Consider the following 17671-nt stretch of genomic DNA (forward strand, 5'->3'; position numbering starts at 1 on the left):
CTACTTTTTCTGTTATCAATGTGTAATATGTATTGTTTATTCTGGGTTCAATAAAACTAATTTTGGAATTTATTGAATATACATATTCAGATAAGTTAATAGTATACATTTTTGTCTAAAATATTTTCATGAATATTATAAATTAATTTAAAATGTTCATCAAAGTTTACCCTCAACATTTAAATGAATGAATGCTATTTTTTGAAATGAGCTTTTGTAATATAGTCAATGGTCATATTAAACTAATTTTTAAGCAATACAAATAAAGTAAATTTTTTACTTTAAAAAAAAAAATCATAAAATATCTTTTGTCTTATGTATACTGAATAAGTTTCATCTAATAGAATATATAAAAATAAGTCATGTATTAAAAGATAAGTTATTTATTGGCCATTTCCAAAATTACCAATCAGTTTTGGCCTTTTAAATGACTGATATAGTGCTCCCTTGTCTAAAAACGAAAGTCATTGATTTTATAATCATTTTTGATTTTTCTTCATCAATGATATCCATGAGACTAAAATAGCATGCATTCTTAGAAATTTCTTTTTTAAGAAGTGATTCAACTGTCCAGCCTTTAATTGGCACTATATTAAAATAGTTTTTACATTTAATAGTTATTTTCTGATTAAAAAATATCTTGCTAGGAAAGCTGTTGTTTTGACTTCTTTAAATTTTAAATAATGTAGAAACATCTATAATTTTCCTACTATGAATTTAATTGTAGATATTCCTGAGTGAATGTTGTTTATTCATTGGACTTTATTTCAGTAAAATTAAATTTTATAATTTCCATAGAACGTGTTCTATATAATATTTTTAGACATATTATGTATCAACATAAATTTGTTCAGTAATTTTTTTTCTCAAAGTTAAACCGACTTTAAAAATAAAATTTTTGTTATAATATGTGAGTACTTTTTCAATATCGATTGTCATTTATGTACAATCACATGTAAAATGTGTTTCGGTCTAACACATCAGTTATGAATCTGAATAGGCTGAATTAAACCGCTCAAAAACTACGGCAAAATATAGTTGTCGCTATGGGATGCTGAAAAGAGTGGAAAGTATTGGAAACCGAAAAATATTCCTATTTATGATTCTTCGGGTACTCAAAAAACGTCCAAGGACGTTAAACAGCGCGGCGATCTCATACAAGGTCCCTGGATGTTGCTGTGGGTAATGATTTTTACAGATGATACTGTGAAACTCTGCCCGGCGCGGCGCTTCGATTGAGTGGGGATATCGGTGTAGTGTGTGAACTCATCGTACAAGCCGCAAACCTGAGATTTCAGACTACAGTTAATTGAGTCGTTACTCGTTCGCGCTGTTGTCCGTTGGCTCAATTTCGACGTCTTGTACTATCGAGTACTCGTCGACTCTTTTCGTGATCGGAGCCGAAGACGCAACATGTGCTTTTGGCATTATCGATCGAGCAATTATTACGTCGTAAACAATAGCTTTTTTTGAAATAATAAAATCTACTTTAACCTCACCGAAGTAAGTACCTAATAGAAAATAGTAAATTTATTTTTCACCGTTTTTTTATGTTTATGCATTGGACTTAATTTATAATACACTAAACATTTGTCGCTATAGCTGGACTTTGTGTGATATAATTGTTGAGCTCGTCGCTATTATCATAGCCATTTAAATGTTATTTTTATTTTGTGTTGACACTAGGTATCGAGCTTGAGTTTTTCTAATATACGCTCTCACATATTATATACGTTTAATTTGTTGAAAAATGGAACACATTAAACACTCGCAGACCAACGGCTACTTGCCAAGTATGTATTAAAACGTTATTCATAAATTAATTATTGTTTATTTTTTACTAAAAAAAGAATAATAAACAAATAAAATTATATTTTTTAAAAAGGTACTTTCTTGCTAGTGGCAACTTTATTATATAATAATTATTTTCTTCTATATAAATAATTGGAACCAGAAATAATCAATAACGAATATTTGACAGAATGCATGAGTGTTGAATTCTGAGTTAAAAAGTATCTAGTCTACATCCTAATCTATATTGTTCATTGTAAAAATCTCTACCTATCTGTCAAAATCATTTAAGTTGTTAGTTTACTAATTTAGCCTAGTTTGGTATAGACACTTATATTTTATTTATTTGTGTAAATAGGTTAATAAAGAAATAATTAGAATTATAGAATAATAAAAAATGTAATATTATAGTTAATAAAAAGTACATTTGACTTAAAGAATTAAAATTGTGTATGGGTATTAATGTATTTACCTAGTTATAATATATATGTTACGGGTAAAGTATATAATTTGGGCATTTTCTCCAACGCCCGGGTTTTATATAAAATGGTCATTTTATATTGGGCAATATAGGTAATATGATATTTAATAGTAAATTATTGTCAAAATATTAGTGCCAGATTAAGCACTGATTATTATTTGTAGATTTGGATTAGCTAGTGTGTTTTTTCATTTATTCTTATCGGTTTTAAAGGAATGTTTTAAAAAGTTGAAAAATCCATTTATTTATAATAGTTAAGCAATTATTTTTAGAAACTGTACAAAAAAAAATCAGATACCTGGTAATTTTATAATAAATAAGTAATTTATTTATTTAATTGAATGCTATATCTAACTTAGCTATAATGTAACAGTTTAACATTTTTATTGAATATTACTATAAACTAAAAAAAAAAAAATAAATAAAATAATTGTTAATTTGATATCTATTAAAATTTATTATTTCATAATTTAGAGCAGTACATACATCAATATGCTTGAAAGTTCTTGGGTGTTTAAAATGTATATCATGAGTGAAACCGCTTATGATACTAAAGTAGGCTTTTTTGTGGCAATTATCTAAGACTGGGTAATGGGTGGGTGGATAACAAACAATAGATTTAATGTAATCAAAAGTTTTTAATATTAATATTTATTCTACTAAGTATTAAAAATTAAAAATTAAGATTTAAATTTTTAAGTGCATAAGTAATCAAATGGTAGTTTGTCTCTCGGGGGTTTGACAATTGTTTAGTATACTACTGAGTGAAACTCAACTATTATTTTTTATTACACTACTATCAAATTGATTAACTTATTTATTTTTTATTAACATAATTATTTAATAACTAAATCCTTGCATAACTTAAAATATATAAAAATAATGTTGTATAAGCCTATAACCTACCATAATTCCCACTGTTTCTGATATCACATTTACTTGTCGCATGAGGTAAAAGTTTATCCCATGATTATTTATTATTATTTTGTACTATAATAAATAATAATTAAACATTTTTATTATGATCTGATCAAAATTTAGTTTATTAACTGTTCTATTTATTTTTCTTTTATTTTAACTTTTTTTCAGAAACAATTGTTTATAGTTAAGTATGTTATTTTAAGCTATTGTTGTCGAATAATGAATTTTAAAGTAATGCAATTTTCTTCATATCAAGCAACACTTTTAGATTCTAAGTTATTGCTTTGCATAAGTAAAATAACATAATTGGTTTTATCAGTTTTGATATTTTAAAAACGCCAAAACTCATACTTAACTAAAGATAGAAATAAGATCATAAAGTGTTATGAACCTTATTTTATGAACATAAATCATACATGATAATTTTCATTTATAATTACTATTTTTTTTTAAATTTAATTTTATTGACAAAGATTAGACAATATTAATTATTTATAAGTTTCGTTGAAATAATCAATTTTATCTCAAAACAATAATTGTATGTTAAATTTAATAATTTCTACTTTAAACATATTATTTGGTATAACAGCATTATAATCACACTAAATTAATGATAAAAATAATAAAATATGAGACTTATTAAACCCTAAAAGTGTTAATTAAAAATCAAGTATTTACTAAAGTCTAAATCAACAGAATATTCTAATATTTGAATATTTGTAATTTTAATCAGATTTGTACCATAAATCATTATAATAATGTAAAATAAACTATAATAATTAATAATTATTTTTGAATTTATTTTTTTTATATACATTATTATTAAATTAATTTCTCTGTAATTAAAATATTTTGTTTTAGTTTTAATACTTTTAAAATTTTATTACCTAATGAAGTATGAGTTATATTTTATGGTTTAATAAAATTAACTATGTTTAATGTACCTATTATAGGTAATCTGAATTACATACATTCTATGATATTTTTAGAAATTATAGTAATACAAATTTTTTATTTAGTAAATGTTATAAATTTTAATGGTATTTATAAAATACATTTCAATAAAAATACTGTCTAATAATTTAATATGTATTATAATTTATAATAATCTAGGATTGTTAGACTTGTGATATTGCTCTTGTTGAATAAGCATATCAATTAATTTAAAATACTACTGTGACCTTAATAATATTTCTAATAATTATTACACGAAATCTTTCTTCTCTGATGTTATGTTATCGTATACCACCAATTATAAACTGTGCCTATTAATTCAAACCTTGAAGAGTGTTTGTGAACAGTATTTCATAATTTAGTTAAGGTGTCTTAATAATTTGCATCATAATTTGTTGAAACTTATCAATTTGTAGCATGCTTCTGTAATACATTTAAACGGGATAGATTACATATTAGTAAGTTACTTCTATTATAGTAGGTATCCATTTGAAATTTTTTTATAAGTATATAGCCTAGGTACTTCCACAGTTAATTTTTCATTTAAATTCAACACAAGAATTTAGAATTTATTATTTTGTATAATAATATGATGAATCACGATCACCATTCACCATATCAAATATATTTCCTATGTGGTTATATCTTTTTTCCTCGGCTTATACTGTTTGGTATATATATCTATTAATAATTAAAAGTCATTCCAATTGTGTATTTAAATGTTAATCCAAAATAGTAAAATCGGAACAAATTTTCACTGCACAGTGCACTCCTACTTCGTTTCGTTAAAAATAGACAGGAATTCTGGAGCCTCTCTGTGTAAACTATTATTATTATCATTTTTTTTTTTATTCTTTTAAGAATTTGCTAAGCTATCAATTTTCTGTCCAGCAATATTTCCCCTCAATTAATTTTTTCTTGTATTTATCATTTGTATAGATTTTTTCTATAATAATTAAATTATATTAAGCCGGACCCACAATATTGGTGTCTTAAGCATATTTTGAATAATTTAATCCTTCTTTTCTTTGACATATTTATAAATATCTACAATATCGGAGTAAATGCATAAATGCACCTACACAGTTGACGAATAATCGCCGACTACATATATACAAATACCGATTATATATACCGATATACAATATTATATAATATTAGGATAATGTAAAAATATTCTATTTAAATAGTATTGTGTTTATAGAACTATTTTTGGAATAAAATGTCCAATTATTAAATTAGGTGATGAATAACTACCATCATCTTTTATTGTATTCGTTAATTATCTATATAATAAAACTATTGTCTCTTAACATTTTGAACTTTTATATATTATTTATCATCGTAAATGGTGTAGTTGATACTAAACATCTAAACTAGGTTACATACATTATTTTGTGTGTAATTTCTTTAATGTATTATGGCTTAGAACGTAGATATTTTCTATTGTTAAATATTTTTAATTGTTATGATGTGTTCGTCTGCTCTTAACTAAAAATATTAGGATTCCTTGTTGTCTATAATGCGATGCAACATTAAAAATGTTTAATATTGTAGTTTAGTGTATTATACAATAAATTGACCTGTAGACTATTTTAGTATTATCTAATAATTTAAAATTAAGAACATTATATTTTTGAGCCTTTTATTTTTTAATGTTATACTATAAAAAAAAATATATATATACATATATATTATTTAGTTGTAAATATTAAACATATTACATAATATTAATTAGATGTAATTACTAATTAATATTGATTGTGTACTGATATACGAAATTTTTATTTAGCAACATACACTATTACTTTTAATGTATAATCTATAACGTATGCATATTAAGTTTTCTAAATTGTATAAGAATAATAGTCGCTAATAAGATGTTACTGCATTTTATTAACCCGTATTCTGTAGGTGTTTATTTACTTTTAAGAAATCTAAAAATATACACTTGGTATTTTTATGATAATTTTATTGTTGAATTCTTGAGTATTTTTTTTTAGACAATAAATATTATGTAATAGATAATATTATGTTCAAAATGGTAGATTTGTTTTGTTTGAGTACGTCATTTGAAAATCAATAAAACGTTTACATACTCGTACATAAGCATAAAATAAATATATATATTATTTATTTAAACTAGTCACGATATTTAGATACAAGGTCAATATTTAATAAGAAGATAAAAAGTAAATAAGTAAATCCAATATGTTATATATTACGTAGGGTTTAAGACTCTAAGGAAAAGGGACAAGTCAATTTGTGCACCTCATCTATCGTTTAAATCAAGGTTATTCTCTTTACCCTACCCCACTTCTAGTTTTTTTTTTGTTGTAGCGCTTCTATCAAATCAATTCATCAACCCTTGTATAGTCGTATATTGGCGTCATCAAAGTAGAGTTAACATTTTAAAATAAATAGTCGGGTCGTTATGGTATCATATTTTTCACATCAACAAACTTAATGCAATAATTTGTTGTTGTGACTTATGATGCATTATAGAATGTAATTTTATCATGTTAAGAAATACATTTTCGATATTTTTTCAGTTTTTGTTTAAAAGTAGATTTCTTTGTTATATTTTAATTTTATAAATAGTGTACAATTATTGAGTTACATTTGTAGTAGTTATCTTTAAAAGTTTTCAAGAGCCCTTGATATTTGTTTTTCAACTTATGATACCTATCTCATAGTTATAATAGCTAATTCATCGTCTATTGTATCATTTTTTTTTTTTTTAATTTTAATGTAATTTTGCAATATATCTGTAGGTATATCTAACATACAATATAATATAAACATAAATTATCAACTATGAATATTTTGTTTTCGTGACTAAAATAATTTTATCTTTATTTAAATATTAATAGGTGAATATTTTCATTTAGGAAGTTTAATAAATTATTATTTTTTTCAAATAAATTTAAAAAATATTAAAATCTTTAAAATATTTATTTTGAAAATAAGTTATAATTTATATTAGTTATATAAATAAATAAAAATTATTATATTGGTTTAAATTGTTTGAATTTCAGATGGGCATAATAACATAAATAATATAGAAAAAGTTGCAGCAGGCAAAAATATGAGTCCTGATTTAAATGGTTGTGATACAGGAGCTATGTTTGTGATGGAAGATGAAGATCATCAAACGGTTTTACTAAGTACACTTAACATGATGCGGAAAAGTCGAACATTTTGTGATGTTATACTAAATGTAAGTTAAATCATTGATTATGATTGTTTAAATTATCGGGCCTTTTTAAGTTTATTATACATTTAATTAAAATTTGAGTATTTTAGATTGACATAATTTATGCAAAAAAGAATAAATTATAAAATTAGACTAGTTAAAATTAAAAGATTGGCTTACTGAAAATTTGACATGGGAATTTTTATTTTCATTTTTATTGAATAAACTATTTTGTTAATTTGTGGGTTGGATGGGAAGTGTTGACTATTTTGAAACGTAGACCGACCACCATGAGTGTGTGTAGGTGGGCAATTGCGAGTTACATGGTCACCGTGCTGTGTTGGCCAGCTCGAGTCGATTTCTGATGGAGATGTTTAGCACTGATGATGAAGAAAAGAAAGGTTCACAACGAGAAGCAATAACAACATATACACTGAATGCCACTGGTCCACTCAGCGATTGTTCTGCTGTTGAGAAGCTCATCGAATACACCTACACATCTCGGTAACGCATTGTCGCTACCATTTATTTATCTAACTCTAACAGCATTACTTTCTTAATGTCTAAGTTAAAACATTAAAAAAACATGCAAATTTCTAGTGATCTAAATTATTTTATAAAAATGAATCATCAGTACTTATATTTTTGGTTTAATAACTTATTCTATTTTGATTCTTGGCAAAAATAAATATTAGATAGTACAAAACTATTTATAAAAGCTATAGTATTCCTATTCATTTTTTAAACCCTACAGTATAAAATATTGAATAGTCTTGTTACTAAATAATAAATAATTGTGTGCAATACATACAATTAGTGAGTAATCTATTCCTATAATCAGACTATACCAATGTGAATAAAAAACTTTTATTTTTATCTAAAATAAATTTTCTTTCTTTTTTATTATTTTATTTAGTTAAAAATATAAGTATCAAAATCATAAATACTTTGTGTTATTTTATTTTTTGATTTAAATAATAAACTTTCTTTTATTGATCTAAATAAATAATAATATTTAACCATTTGAAATATAAAGCCATGGGAGGGAGATGCATGTTTTAATACATTAATTAAATTATTTCTCTGAATTAAAATTATTTAAATGTTCTTATTTAATAACATAACTTTCCAATGCTATAAACAAATCTATGCTTGGGTATCTTTCACTGTCCTGTATTTAAAATTATGGTCGATGTTTATATTTTTTTTTCATTAAACTTTTTATAGTATTAAAAATAATATTAGGAATGTATTTTTATTTGATTGTTTGTTTTATTTTTCAGTCTGGAAGCAAATGTTTATCAAGTAAAATCAATATTTCAAGCAGCCTGCTACTTAAAAATGGACCGTATTGCAAAAGAATTATCTCGCTTCATGCTGAAATACTTAAGTGTCGATAATTGTATTGAAATACGTTCACTTCCTTGTATATCAACAAACATATCTTTTATTAACCAAGTGAACTCATTTATATCAGCACATGTAAGCTTAATAATACTAATAAAAAGAAAACTATAATTATTTTTATATCTCTAACTTAAAATTTTAGATGAAAGAAATTGCTGAAACTTCAGCTTTCCTTTCATTACCATGCATACAAATCGAAATTTTAAGCCAAACAAAACAAGAAATGTCTTTGAGTACAGGTGATTCTGTATCTCAGTTAGTGTTAGATTGGATTAAACGTTGTTATGATGAGAATGAACCAGCTACATTCTTTAATGGTCTTATGGAAAAAGTAAAATGTTAAAAACAAATAATTGTATTCATTTTAAATAAATGATTTGTTTGTTTAGACATATATGTTATACTTGGCGCTAGATAACATATTGCAGGATTGTTCGGAACTTCCATCTGGAGAGTTAAGTGATACTGAAATTGTACAGGATTATAAAAAACTATCCAAGAAATCAACATCTATTCCTAAGGTACATATAAATATTAAATATGTTATTTGTAAAAATAATTGTTATATTTGTATATTTTAGAATAGACGTAAAGGTCAAATACAACCAGCTAAATCAAGAGTTTTGATATGTAACCGTGAAATGCATGAACGAAGAGAAAGTTTTATTGATAGTGATTGGACTATACTTGGTGTTACTTGTGTTGGAGGTACCTATTTATTCTTGATTTTATAATCATTAAATCTTATTGTTATTTTTTTGTGTTTAGAACATACTTTTTCTGCTTTGGGTTCACTAAAAGGTCAATTATGTTCTTTGAGCATAAAATTAAAACTTAATATATCTATGTTATCAAATCCACCTTCTACTCAACCATCTCCATTGCATAGCCGAGCTGAATCCCAAGAATCATTGCCTGATCTATATTGTGCTTTAGCTCACATGACATCGGGGAAATGTGCTATTGGTTGTGCCAATCTTAACAACAGTCTATTAGTATGTGGAGGTTATGATCGAATTGAATGTATTAAGAACGTAGAGTCTTATGATCCCGAACAAAATGTTTGGGAAACTTTTGAACCCATGTGTGAAGCACGTGGGCGGTTTAATATAGCAGTATTGAATAACAAGGTATATGCAGTTGGAGGATGCAATGGAACAACTGAATTATCTACAGTTGAATGTTACGACATGATTAAAAAAAAGTGGATTCCTGTGACTTCTTTACCGCTTGCTCGATCAAACACTGGTAAATAACATTTAATGATGGACTTAAACTAATAACGTTTTAAAGCTATCTTTTCTATATTATGTTTATAATTTTTCAGGTGTTTGTGAACTAAATGGTAAAATATATTGCATTGGTGGATGGAACGGTCAAGTTGGAATTAAACAAAGTGATGTCTATGATCCAAACACAAATAAATGGACTAGTATTGCTCCATTGCAAACAGGTATGATTGACTAAAATATAGTTTTTAATTAAAAAAAAAAAACTAAAATAAATATTTAAACCAATTAGGAAGAAACCAAGCAGGTGTATGTGCAATGAATGGTAAAGTGTATGTTGTGGGTGGTTGTGATACTTGGAATTGTTTAAATACTGTTGAGTGTTATGATCCTGATACAAATTCTTGGTCATTTATTAAGCCTATTATTACACCTCGACGTGGTTGTGGACTTGCGCATATCAAAGGTTTACATTTTTTTATAAAGTTTACACTTACTAACAAAATTATATAATGACATATTTGTTATGTTTTTATAGGAAAATTATATGTTGTGGGTGGTTCTGACGGAACTCAATCACTAGATACAACTGAAATATATGATCCAAATGAAAAAATGTGGAGTCCAGGTCCGAACATGACTACACCTCGTGCAAATGTAGGAGTTGCTGTGGTTGGGAATAGACTGTATGCTGTTGGGGGATTTTCCGGTAAAAACTAATTCTTAGTTTCATCTATAATTTATTTATAATTATAATATAAATATTTATTTTTTAAGGTAAAAAATTCTTAAATAGTATTGAATTTTTGGATGAATCTATGGATGAATGGACCCGATTTAGTCCAAGAAATAATTGTTCGAAATCAGCATCTCCACTACCAACAACTGATACAGTCTGTACTTTTAATGATTGTGAATTATTAAATGGTGTCTCAGAGTAAAAAAAAAAGAAAATCATCTTTTTTATACATGCATACATATTATTTATTTTTCAATATTTTATATTTAAATAATATTTTTACAACGTTCACATTAAATTCTCTACCTGACCCTTCATTTGGGATATCTGGAAAAATTATATATAATATTCACTATCGATATTTTCTATTGAAAAAATAAATTATTTTCTTAATTTTTTTACAGATCAAATAATATATAATCTTTTGATTATACTTAATAAATCTATAAAATATAGTATTTAAATAATCATTATGTAAAACAATTACATTACATAAAAAAGAATTCAACAATTACTTAAATTAATTAATTAAAAGTTTTTAATCAATGAAAGTTGTTTTTAAATTCTATTCCAATGTCCCATTATTAATAATACCATGTGTAATCACATGGATATGCAATAATATGTAAATTCATGCCTGGTTAATGCCAATTTGTATTAGTCAAAAAAGTTATTACATTTTTTAATATGGAATCTATGAATAGTAAATAATGTATATGTGTGAGAGCGTGGAATAATTATGGACGTTTAGTTATAAGTAATTAATATATTTGAAAACTTCAGTTTCAACTATTGGCTATTTACCAAATATGAAATAAATAATAATAATAAACCAGAAATTTAAAAAATGAATTTATTTATACTATTTATGACCGAGGTACTTGTTTTAAGTAACAAATGTTGTATGATTTAATTCTTAATCTTGAAAATAATTTCTTAGGTAACAATCCTTCCTTATTTCAAGAAAAAAAATGTAAATCTTTTAAGGTTCATGTACGTTTTAAATGCTAGTGCTTTAAGAATGTACTAGGCATTTCATAATTTATTGTAATAGATTTAGAAAATACATTTATAATAAATTAAACACAAGTATTGTTATTAACTAAGTAACAAATAAAAAATAATCTCTGATTTATTAATTATTGGAAAACATCACTTGATTTAGTTCCTGAATGTATTTTATTATTTAAAAAATAGTTCGTTATAATTTATAAGCAATAATTATAAAACGGAATTTTCTTTGTTTAATGATTGTCAAACAATTGTACATTTTTATTTATTTGATTGTTTTTAAAAACTATAAAAATTGAGAATAAAATGAAATGTGTTTAATTATTATTCATCTGTTCTATTATGAAAATTATAAATATAAAAAATATAATTTAGCATTTTTCTTTGGTTTTTTGAAGGTAACATTAAGATAATATGCTACTTAATGAAGTTATCATACTTCGCCTAGAATTTTTATTGGTGCTGATTATTTACAAGAAACAAACTTATGCAAGTAATAAGTCAATAAAAATTCAACAATATAACTGATTTATAAACATCAAAAATACTCTGTATTGTGGTAACAGATTCTGGAATAGTTCATATTTTAAGTCTTACAAAGTGTTTAACTAATAACTTATAAATTTAAAAATAATATACTATTTGACGAAAAAATAAATAAAATATATGCTTATACATACATAAGTAATTTTAAGTTATACAAAAGTACTATTGCTATTATAAAATGTTGATACATTAAGAGATTGTTTTAGAACCATGGTTTGGATACACAAATGTAATATAAATTTAAATACAATGAATAATATTTGTTATATTTTAAAGATAAATATAATTCTGTAAAAGATGTATATTACTTAATTAGTTTATTTGTATATGTGTCAAAAAAATATGAGACTTGCTGCATTTACTAATAAAATATATTTTCGTGTGACATTTTGTTTGAGATCATAAATCGCACTTTTAAAATTTTATATTAAAGTATCTAATTAAGTAGTTAAAACTAAATTAATAAATATTAAAATAAAATTAATAGATAGAAAATAATAAATAACTAAGTAAATTAGACAGTGGTAATTAAAATTGTCAAGTTTCTATATAAATAAATAAATAAATATGATTTTAATACATTAAAATAACTGCACAAAATGTGTTAACATGTTTAAATAAATATAATATTAAGAACACTTTAGACAAAGATTTATAGCAAGAAAAATATATTGCTATGTATATTGTATGTACATAAAATAATATTTAAAATTAAGAACTACTGAACACGATTTTTTTTTTCCCCGAATAATTAGGAATAACAATATACTAACATTTTTTTTTTTTTTTTATGAAATTACTTCATACTTATTATAACTAATTGAATAAGACCATACAAATTATGTTTTAGTCAAAAACCAAATATGCCTTTATATGTGTATACATATAAGTATAATATATAAAATAAATATATTAAAATTAATTTTTTTTTTTTTTTTTTGTACATGATTAGGTATGCAATAACTTTTTTTTAATTTTTAAATACTGTTAGTCATGGTATGGGACTGATTGATTATAAAAACACATAAAGGCCACTGGGTAAGATGTGGCGACCAATTTTTGTCATACATCGTCTTCAATATCATTTTTATAAAATGTTATCGAAGCAATATGTTGATTTTGCATGACTTCAAACACCATATCTTGGTAACCATAGCAAAACGTTGATCCAAATGGATTGGTGGAGTTTTCAGACGATCCACGATTTAACACAACAGGTCTTTCACTATGTTTTAGTCTTTCAGATATCTCGTCCCATTTAGTAAATGTATTCACAATAATTGGTTTTGATTTTTTATCATACTTTTTACAATCATTAGACAGATTGTATTTTGATTTTTCTGAAGTTAAAGCAATGTAGAATTCACATCTATGATAACTGTATGAAAAAAAAGCCACCAATAGTTCATCACAAATATAATATTTTAAAATTTAAATACTTACATATTGAAATTATAATGACCAGGAAAATTGGTATGAACTATAAATTTCTTAATTTTGTGCGTTTTGGCATCAAAAAGAATATCCTGTGAATCATTTCCATAAATATTAAATTAATATTTTAAATTAAGTGTTATACTAGATAGATACTTACAAAACCCAAAGTAAAATAATTGAAAAAGTAATCTGATCTTCTAGGAACAGATATGTGTCTATGAACATTTGGTGAATGTATTTTCATTTTGTCCTCTGATTTATAAAAAATCTGTGAAGGGGTACCTAACATAGAGGTAACATCTTGACATGACATTCCAAAATAAATTTCACGATTATAAGTGACTTTTCGACCACGGTTTGAACCTAAATTAATCAGTTTATTTCAAATTAATGACTATTCAAATAATTAATAATTTTTGAACATTACCAGATCCTTCCAAGTATAATTGTATCATAAATCCTTTGGTATTTTTAAGATCTCTTTGTACCTCTAATCGTTCTAAGTAAGATAGCCCTTTGTAGCAAGACAAAGGATGTGATGGAATATTTAGAATATCTTGACCAGGAACTGGACTTCCAGAGAATATAATAACACGACTGACATTCGGAGATGTTCCACTAGCAAATTGTAATGATCCAAGTCCACACTGAGCGCTGCCAGCCTTAAAAATAAAATAATACTGTTAATAAAAGTATAAAAATTTATCATAATAGTTTAAAAATATTATAAATATACCTGAAATTTAGAATCCACATTAAAACAAAATGAAATTCCTCGAAAGTTTAATGTAAATGTTTGTTTTTCAGCATCAAAAACACCAGGATGAGTAGCACCAAAAGTATGTTCAACTTGTTGAATGGTGGGCATCACTTCTGGAGCATTAAACACCATACCACTATGGAATAATAAAAATAAATAAAATATAATGAAAGGGAATTAATTATGGTGTTTGTAAGTTGAACATAAATAATTATAATTATCGGGGTGCTGTTGAATACTTGCCAATATTTTAGTTTTATGTTTTTCAGGTTAACAATTTCAATCATCTGAAAAAATTATAACGCTAAATTGGCTAGTGTTATATTATTAAGACAAAATAGATTTGTTTACCTTTAAACGTTGAAATACAGGATGAAATATAAATCGAATACCATCTTGAGGAAGGTCTAATATGAGATCAATATCTAAAGGGTTCTGTAAAATTTTAAGAATATATTATAAAAGTTAAACTATAATATTAATAGAAAATTAGTTACCTTATCGCTATATAAAACTTGAACCCCTTTTATAATGCCAACTTGAGATTGAATTATTGCTACAGCTTGACAAAAATGCATACCTAATATCAAAAACATATTAAAATAGTTATTTTATCATCGTGTTTTAAAAATCTAATATACTTTTTTATTTTTTTATGATTTATTAATTGTTGAAATAAACCAGTGACTTAGTTATTAAAACCTATTGCATTTCAAATTTTTAAATAAAAACAAAATATTATAACTTAGAATGAAAAAAAAAATAATTATAGGCAGTTGTATCACTTGATTTAATTTGAATGCCAATAAAATATTAAAATATTAAATAAATCTTTTAAGAATTAAAATTAAAATAATATTATATAATAGGTACTCATCATTGGAAATGCAAGTACTTACTTTCTAGAAATTATTGAAAAATTTAATTTTCCAGTAGTAAATAGTAAACAAATACATTGTTTGACCAAACAATTTATAGCCTGATGTAATAATAAATACTTCTATGTCAACAAGTTATCATGCAATACCATGTAGATGTCTACACAGTCTTTTGTTCAGTAATAACCTTCTAAATGGTATCCTGTATTAAAACTTCATAACTTTGGAAAAATGAAACGCAACTGCAGGTATTGTTTTTAAAAATTACAATAAACCATAAACTCATTAACTAACTAACTGTCCCATGATCTGTGCGAAAATATCAACCCTGGACGGACTGAACGGTTTTAGAGGACTTTGTAGCGTTATCTGGACGAAACTAATACAATATCATTGTTAATACTCACCCAGGACGAACTCCCATTGTTCACATCCCAGAGATCTTTCGGGCACGACGTCTAGCGTTAACATTTTTCTCTCGCGACTAAATTACCTAATACTGTAGGTAAATAAAAAAATTCATAAACGCTATAACACTGTAATGTCAGCTACGACTGTGCTAAAAACGCGTCAGTCTCTGGGAGAGAGAGTTATGGCAATGGCATAGGCGCATAGCCGTCGATGTCCGTTCGTGGCCCAACAACAAAAATTAATTGTGAAAAAAAAAAAGAATTGTGCAAACCCGATTGGCCTTTGAACGACGAAACGATAATAATTTTTAATTACGACAGCGCGAAAATTCACGTTCACAAACCGAGCGTATATTTTACGGTTCTATCAAGTATAAATAAATCAGCTGCTGCTAACTGCGAAATAGCCTATTGGAGATTACTGAATAAGTAACAACCACCACTACACCACTACACCTCTGTGGTACTATTACGGCGGGGCATAATATATATATGTATATATATATACCATATACGTACTATATAATATTATACAACTCGGTCGCGTAATCATTCTATGTTTGTCGGTAATCAGCTGACGCGGAACATAAACACGGCGTAGATGTGCGGCTCAGTGGACGTACCAGCTACGGTTCGCGGAGGAGGGGGCCACGGTTGTAAATGTTGTTATTGTTACTCTGTGTTATTGTTTGTAATCAAGGTGTACTACTATAACAGTTGTCACTAATATTGTCAGTCGGCTACTATAAGATCAGTGTATAGTAGTAGATAGGTAGTACTACGACTATAATAATATTACAGTACACTCACTTTATCGTGTAATCATTATAAATTACAATCATCGTAATAAATGTATACATATCATATTAATATTTAATATTCACTTTGTTGCATTGCATTTTGTTATATAGCTTATATTAGTAATCACGACGTATGTGATGTGTTCCAGTGGGATGCACTGCGTCGCGGTCACAGCGAAGTAGTAGGTACCGCCTTATGATCTACTTTAAACTTTTCAAATTTAAACATATTTTATCGTGGGCGCAGACTCGCGGTCATCAGTTGTTTTGTAGTTCTGTTGTCAGGGTCGTCCTTCGTTCTAGGTCGGTCGCCACTCGTCCATTCATCAGTGAATGTTTCTATTGGTAAAACAGTTCCAAAAGTTCGACGCACAAGCGTGATCTGATGACTGACAGAAGGGTCTTAGGTATCTCATCATTCTCATCTATTTAGTATCACCAGTTTTTATATTAGCGTACCTACATGATTTATCCAATTTGTGGTAAATTTTTTCTTGCCATATGTTATATTATTATCAGTATTAATGTGCAAAGAGTATCTAATACCTATCAAATATTATGTGATGATTGAACAGTACGAGAGTGGGAGTTAATTTGCTCATCGTGATCACTGATCACAAACCGCCAGAATTTAAGTAGGTAGTGGGTACCGCTCTGCAGTCTGCAGTACCTACATTAAATAGGTTATTATTCTACGTGTGTTAAATTATTTAGTACTTATGTAATCAATCATACGAAATACCATTATAAAATGTACCTACTTGAAATATTGTCAAAATATTATTTTAAATTATTACCTAGTAAGTAGTAAGTAACATGGAAAATTGTACATGAATTGGGAATAAACAGATTGATCACTGTGTATTACCCTATTATTCTTATAGTCTTGTATTCGAAAAAGTTTTTTGAAAAAAATGTTGTTAGTTATAAATTATAATTGATTGAATGTGGAGATCGTTATGCAACGTTTCATTGGAAATATATAGTCATTACAATATGGCTTTAAAAAGTATGAGTGATGAATAGAAAAAATATATTTAAAAATATTTATAAATTAGCGTAATTTTAAGAAGAATGATTTCAATTGTGAATATTTTTTATCAAATTTTAA

The 17671-nt window shown here is 25.8% G+C and overlaps 2 protein-coding genes across 3 annotated transcripts; one reads left to right on the top strand and one right to left on the bottom strand.

Moving 5' to 3' along the window:
• Positions 1-1277: 1277 nt before the first annotated feature.
• LOC112598867 (influenza virus NS1A-binding protein homolog) lies at positions 1278-10945 on the top strand. 2 transcript variants are annotated; one of them, XM_025345515.1, is made up of 13 exons: positions 1278-1503; positions 1687-1793; positions 7186-7367; positions 7648-7847; positions 8627-8825; positions 8893-9081; positions 9140-9271; positions 9332-9458; positions 9519-9998; positions 10078-10203; positions 10272-10445; positions 10518-10688; positions 10757-10945. In XM_025345515.1, exons 2-13 carry the CDS (start codon positions 1751-1753, stop codon positions 10918-10920), a joined length of 2187 nt encoding a protein of 728 aa, XP_025201300.1. In that variant the 5' UTR covers positions 1278-1503; positions 1687-1750; the 3' UTR covers positions 10921-10945. The 2 variants fall into 2 exon arrangements, with proteins under 2 accessions (XP_025201300.1, XP_025201301.1); XM_025345516.1 differs by lacking the exon at positions 1687-1793.
• A 2281-nt stretch (positions 10946-13226) lies between these two features.
• On the bottom strand, positions 13227-16212 carry LOC112598860 (UPF0183 protein CG7083). The gene is made up of 9 exons (XM_025345505.1): positions 15758-16212; positions 14970-15052; positions 14824-14907; positions 14716-14759; positions 14449-14608; positions 14140-14374; positions 13870-14075; positions 13719-13801; positions 13227-13653 (listed from the first exon to the last, which is right to left on the bottom strand). Exons 1-9 carry the CDS (start codon positions 15819-15821, stop codon positions 13338-13340), a joined length of 1275 nt encoding a protein of 424 aa, XP_025201290.1. The 5' UTR covers positions 15822-16212; the 3' UTR covers positions 13227-13337.
• Between the last annotated feature and the right edge of the window lie 1459 nt (positions 16213-17671).

Source organism: Melanaphis sacchari, unplaced genomic scaffold (assembly GCF_002803265.2).
Source record: "Melanaphis sacchari strain LSU unplaced genomic scaffold, SCAv2.0 Contig4_pilon_pilon, whole genome shotgun sequence".
In the NCBI taxonomy this organism is placed as follows: Eukaryota; Metazoa; Arthropoda; class Insecta; order Hemiptera; family Aphididae; genus Melanaphis; species Melanaphis sacchari.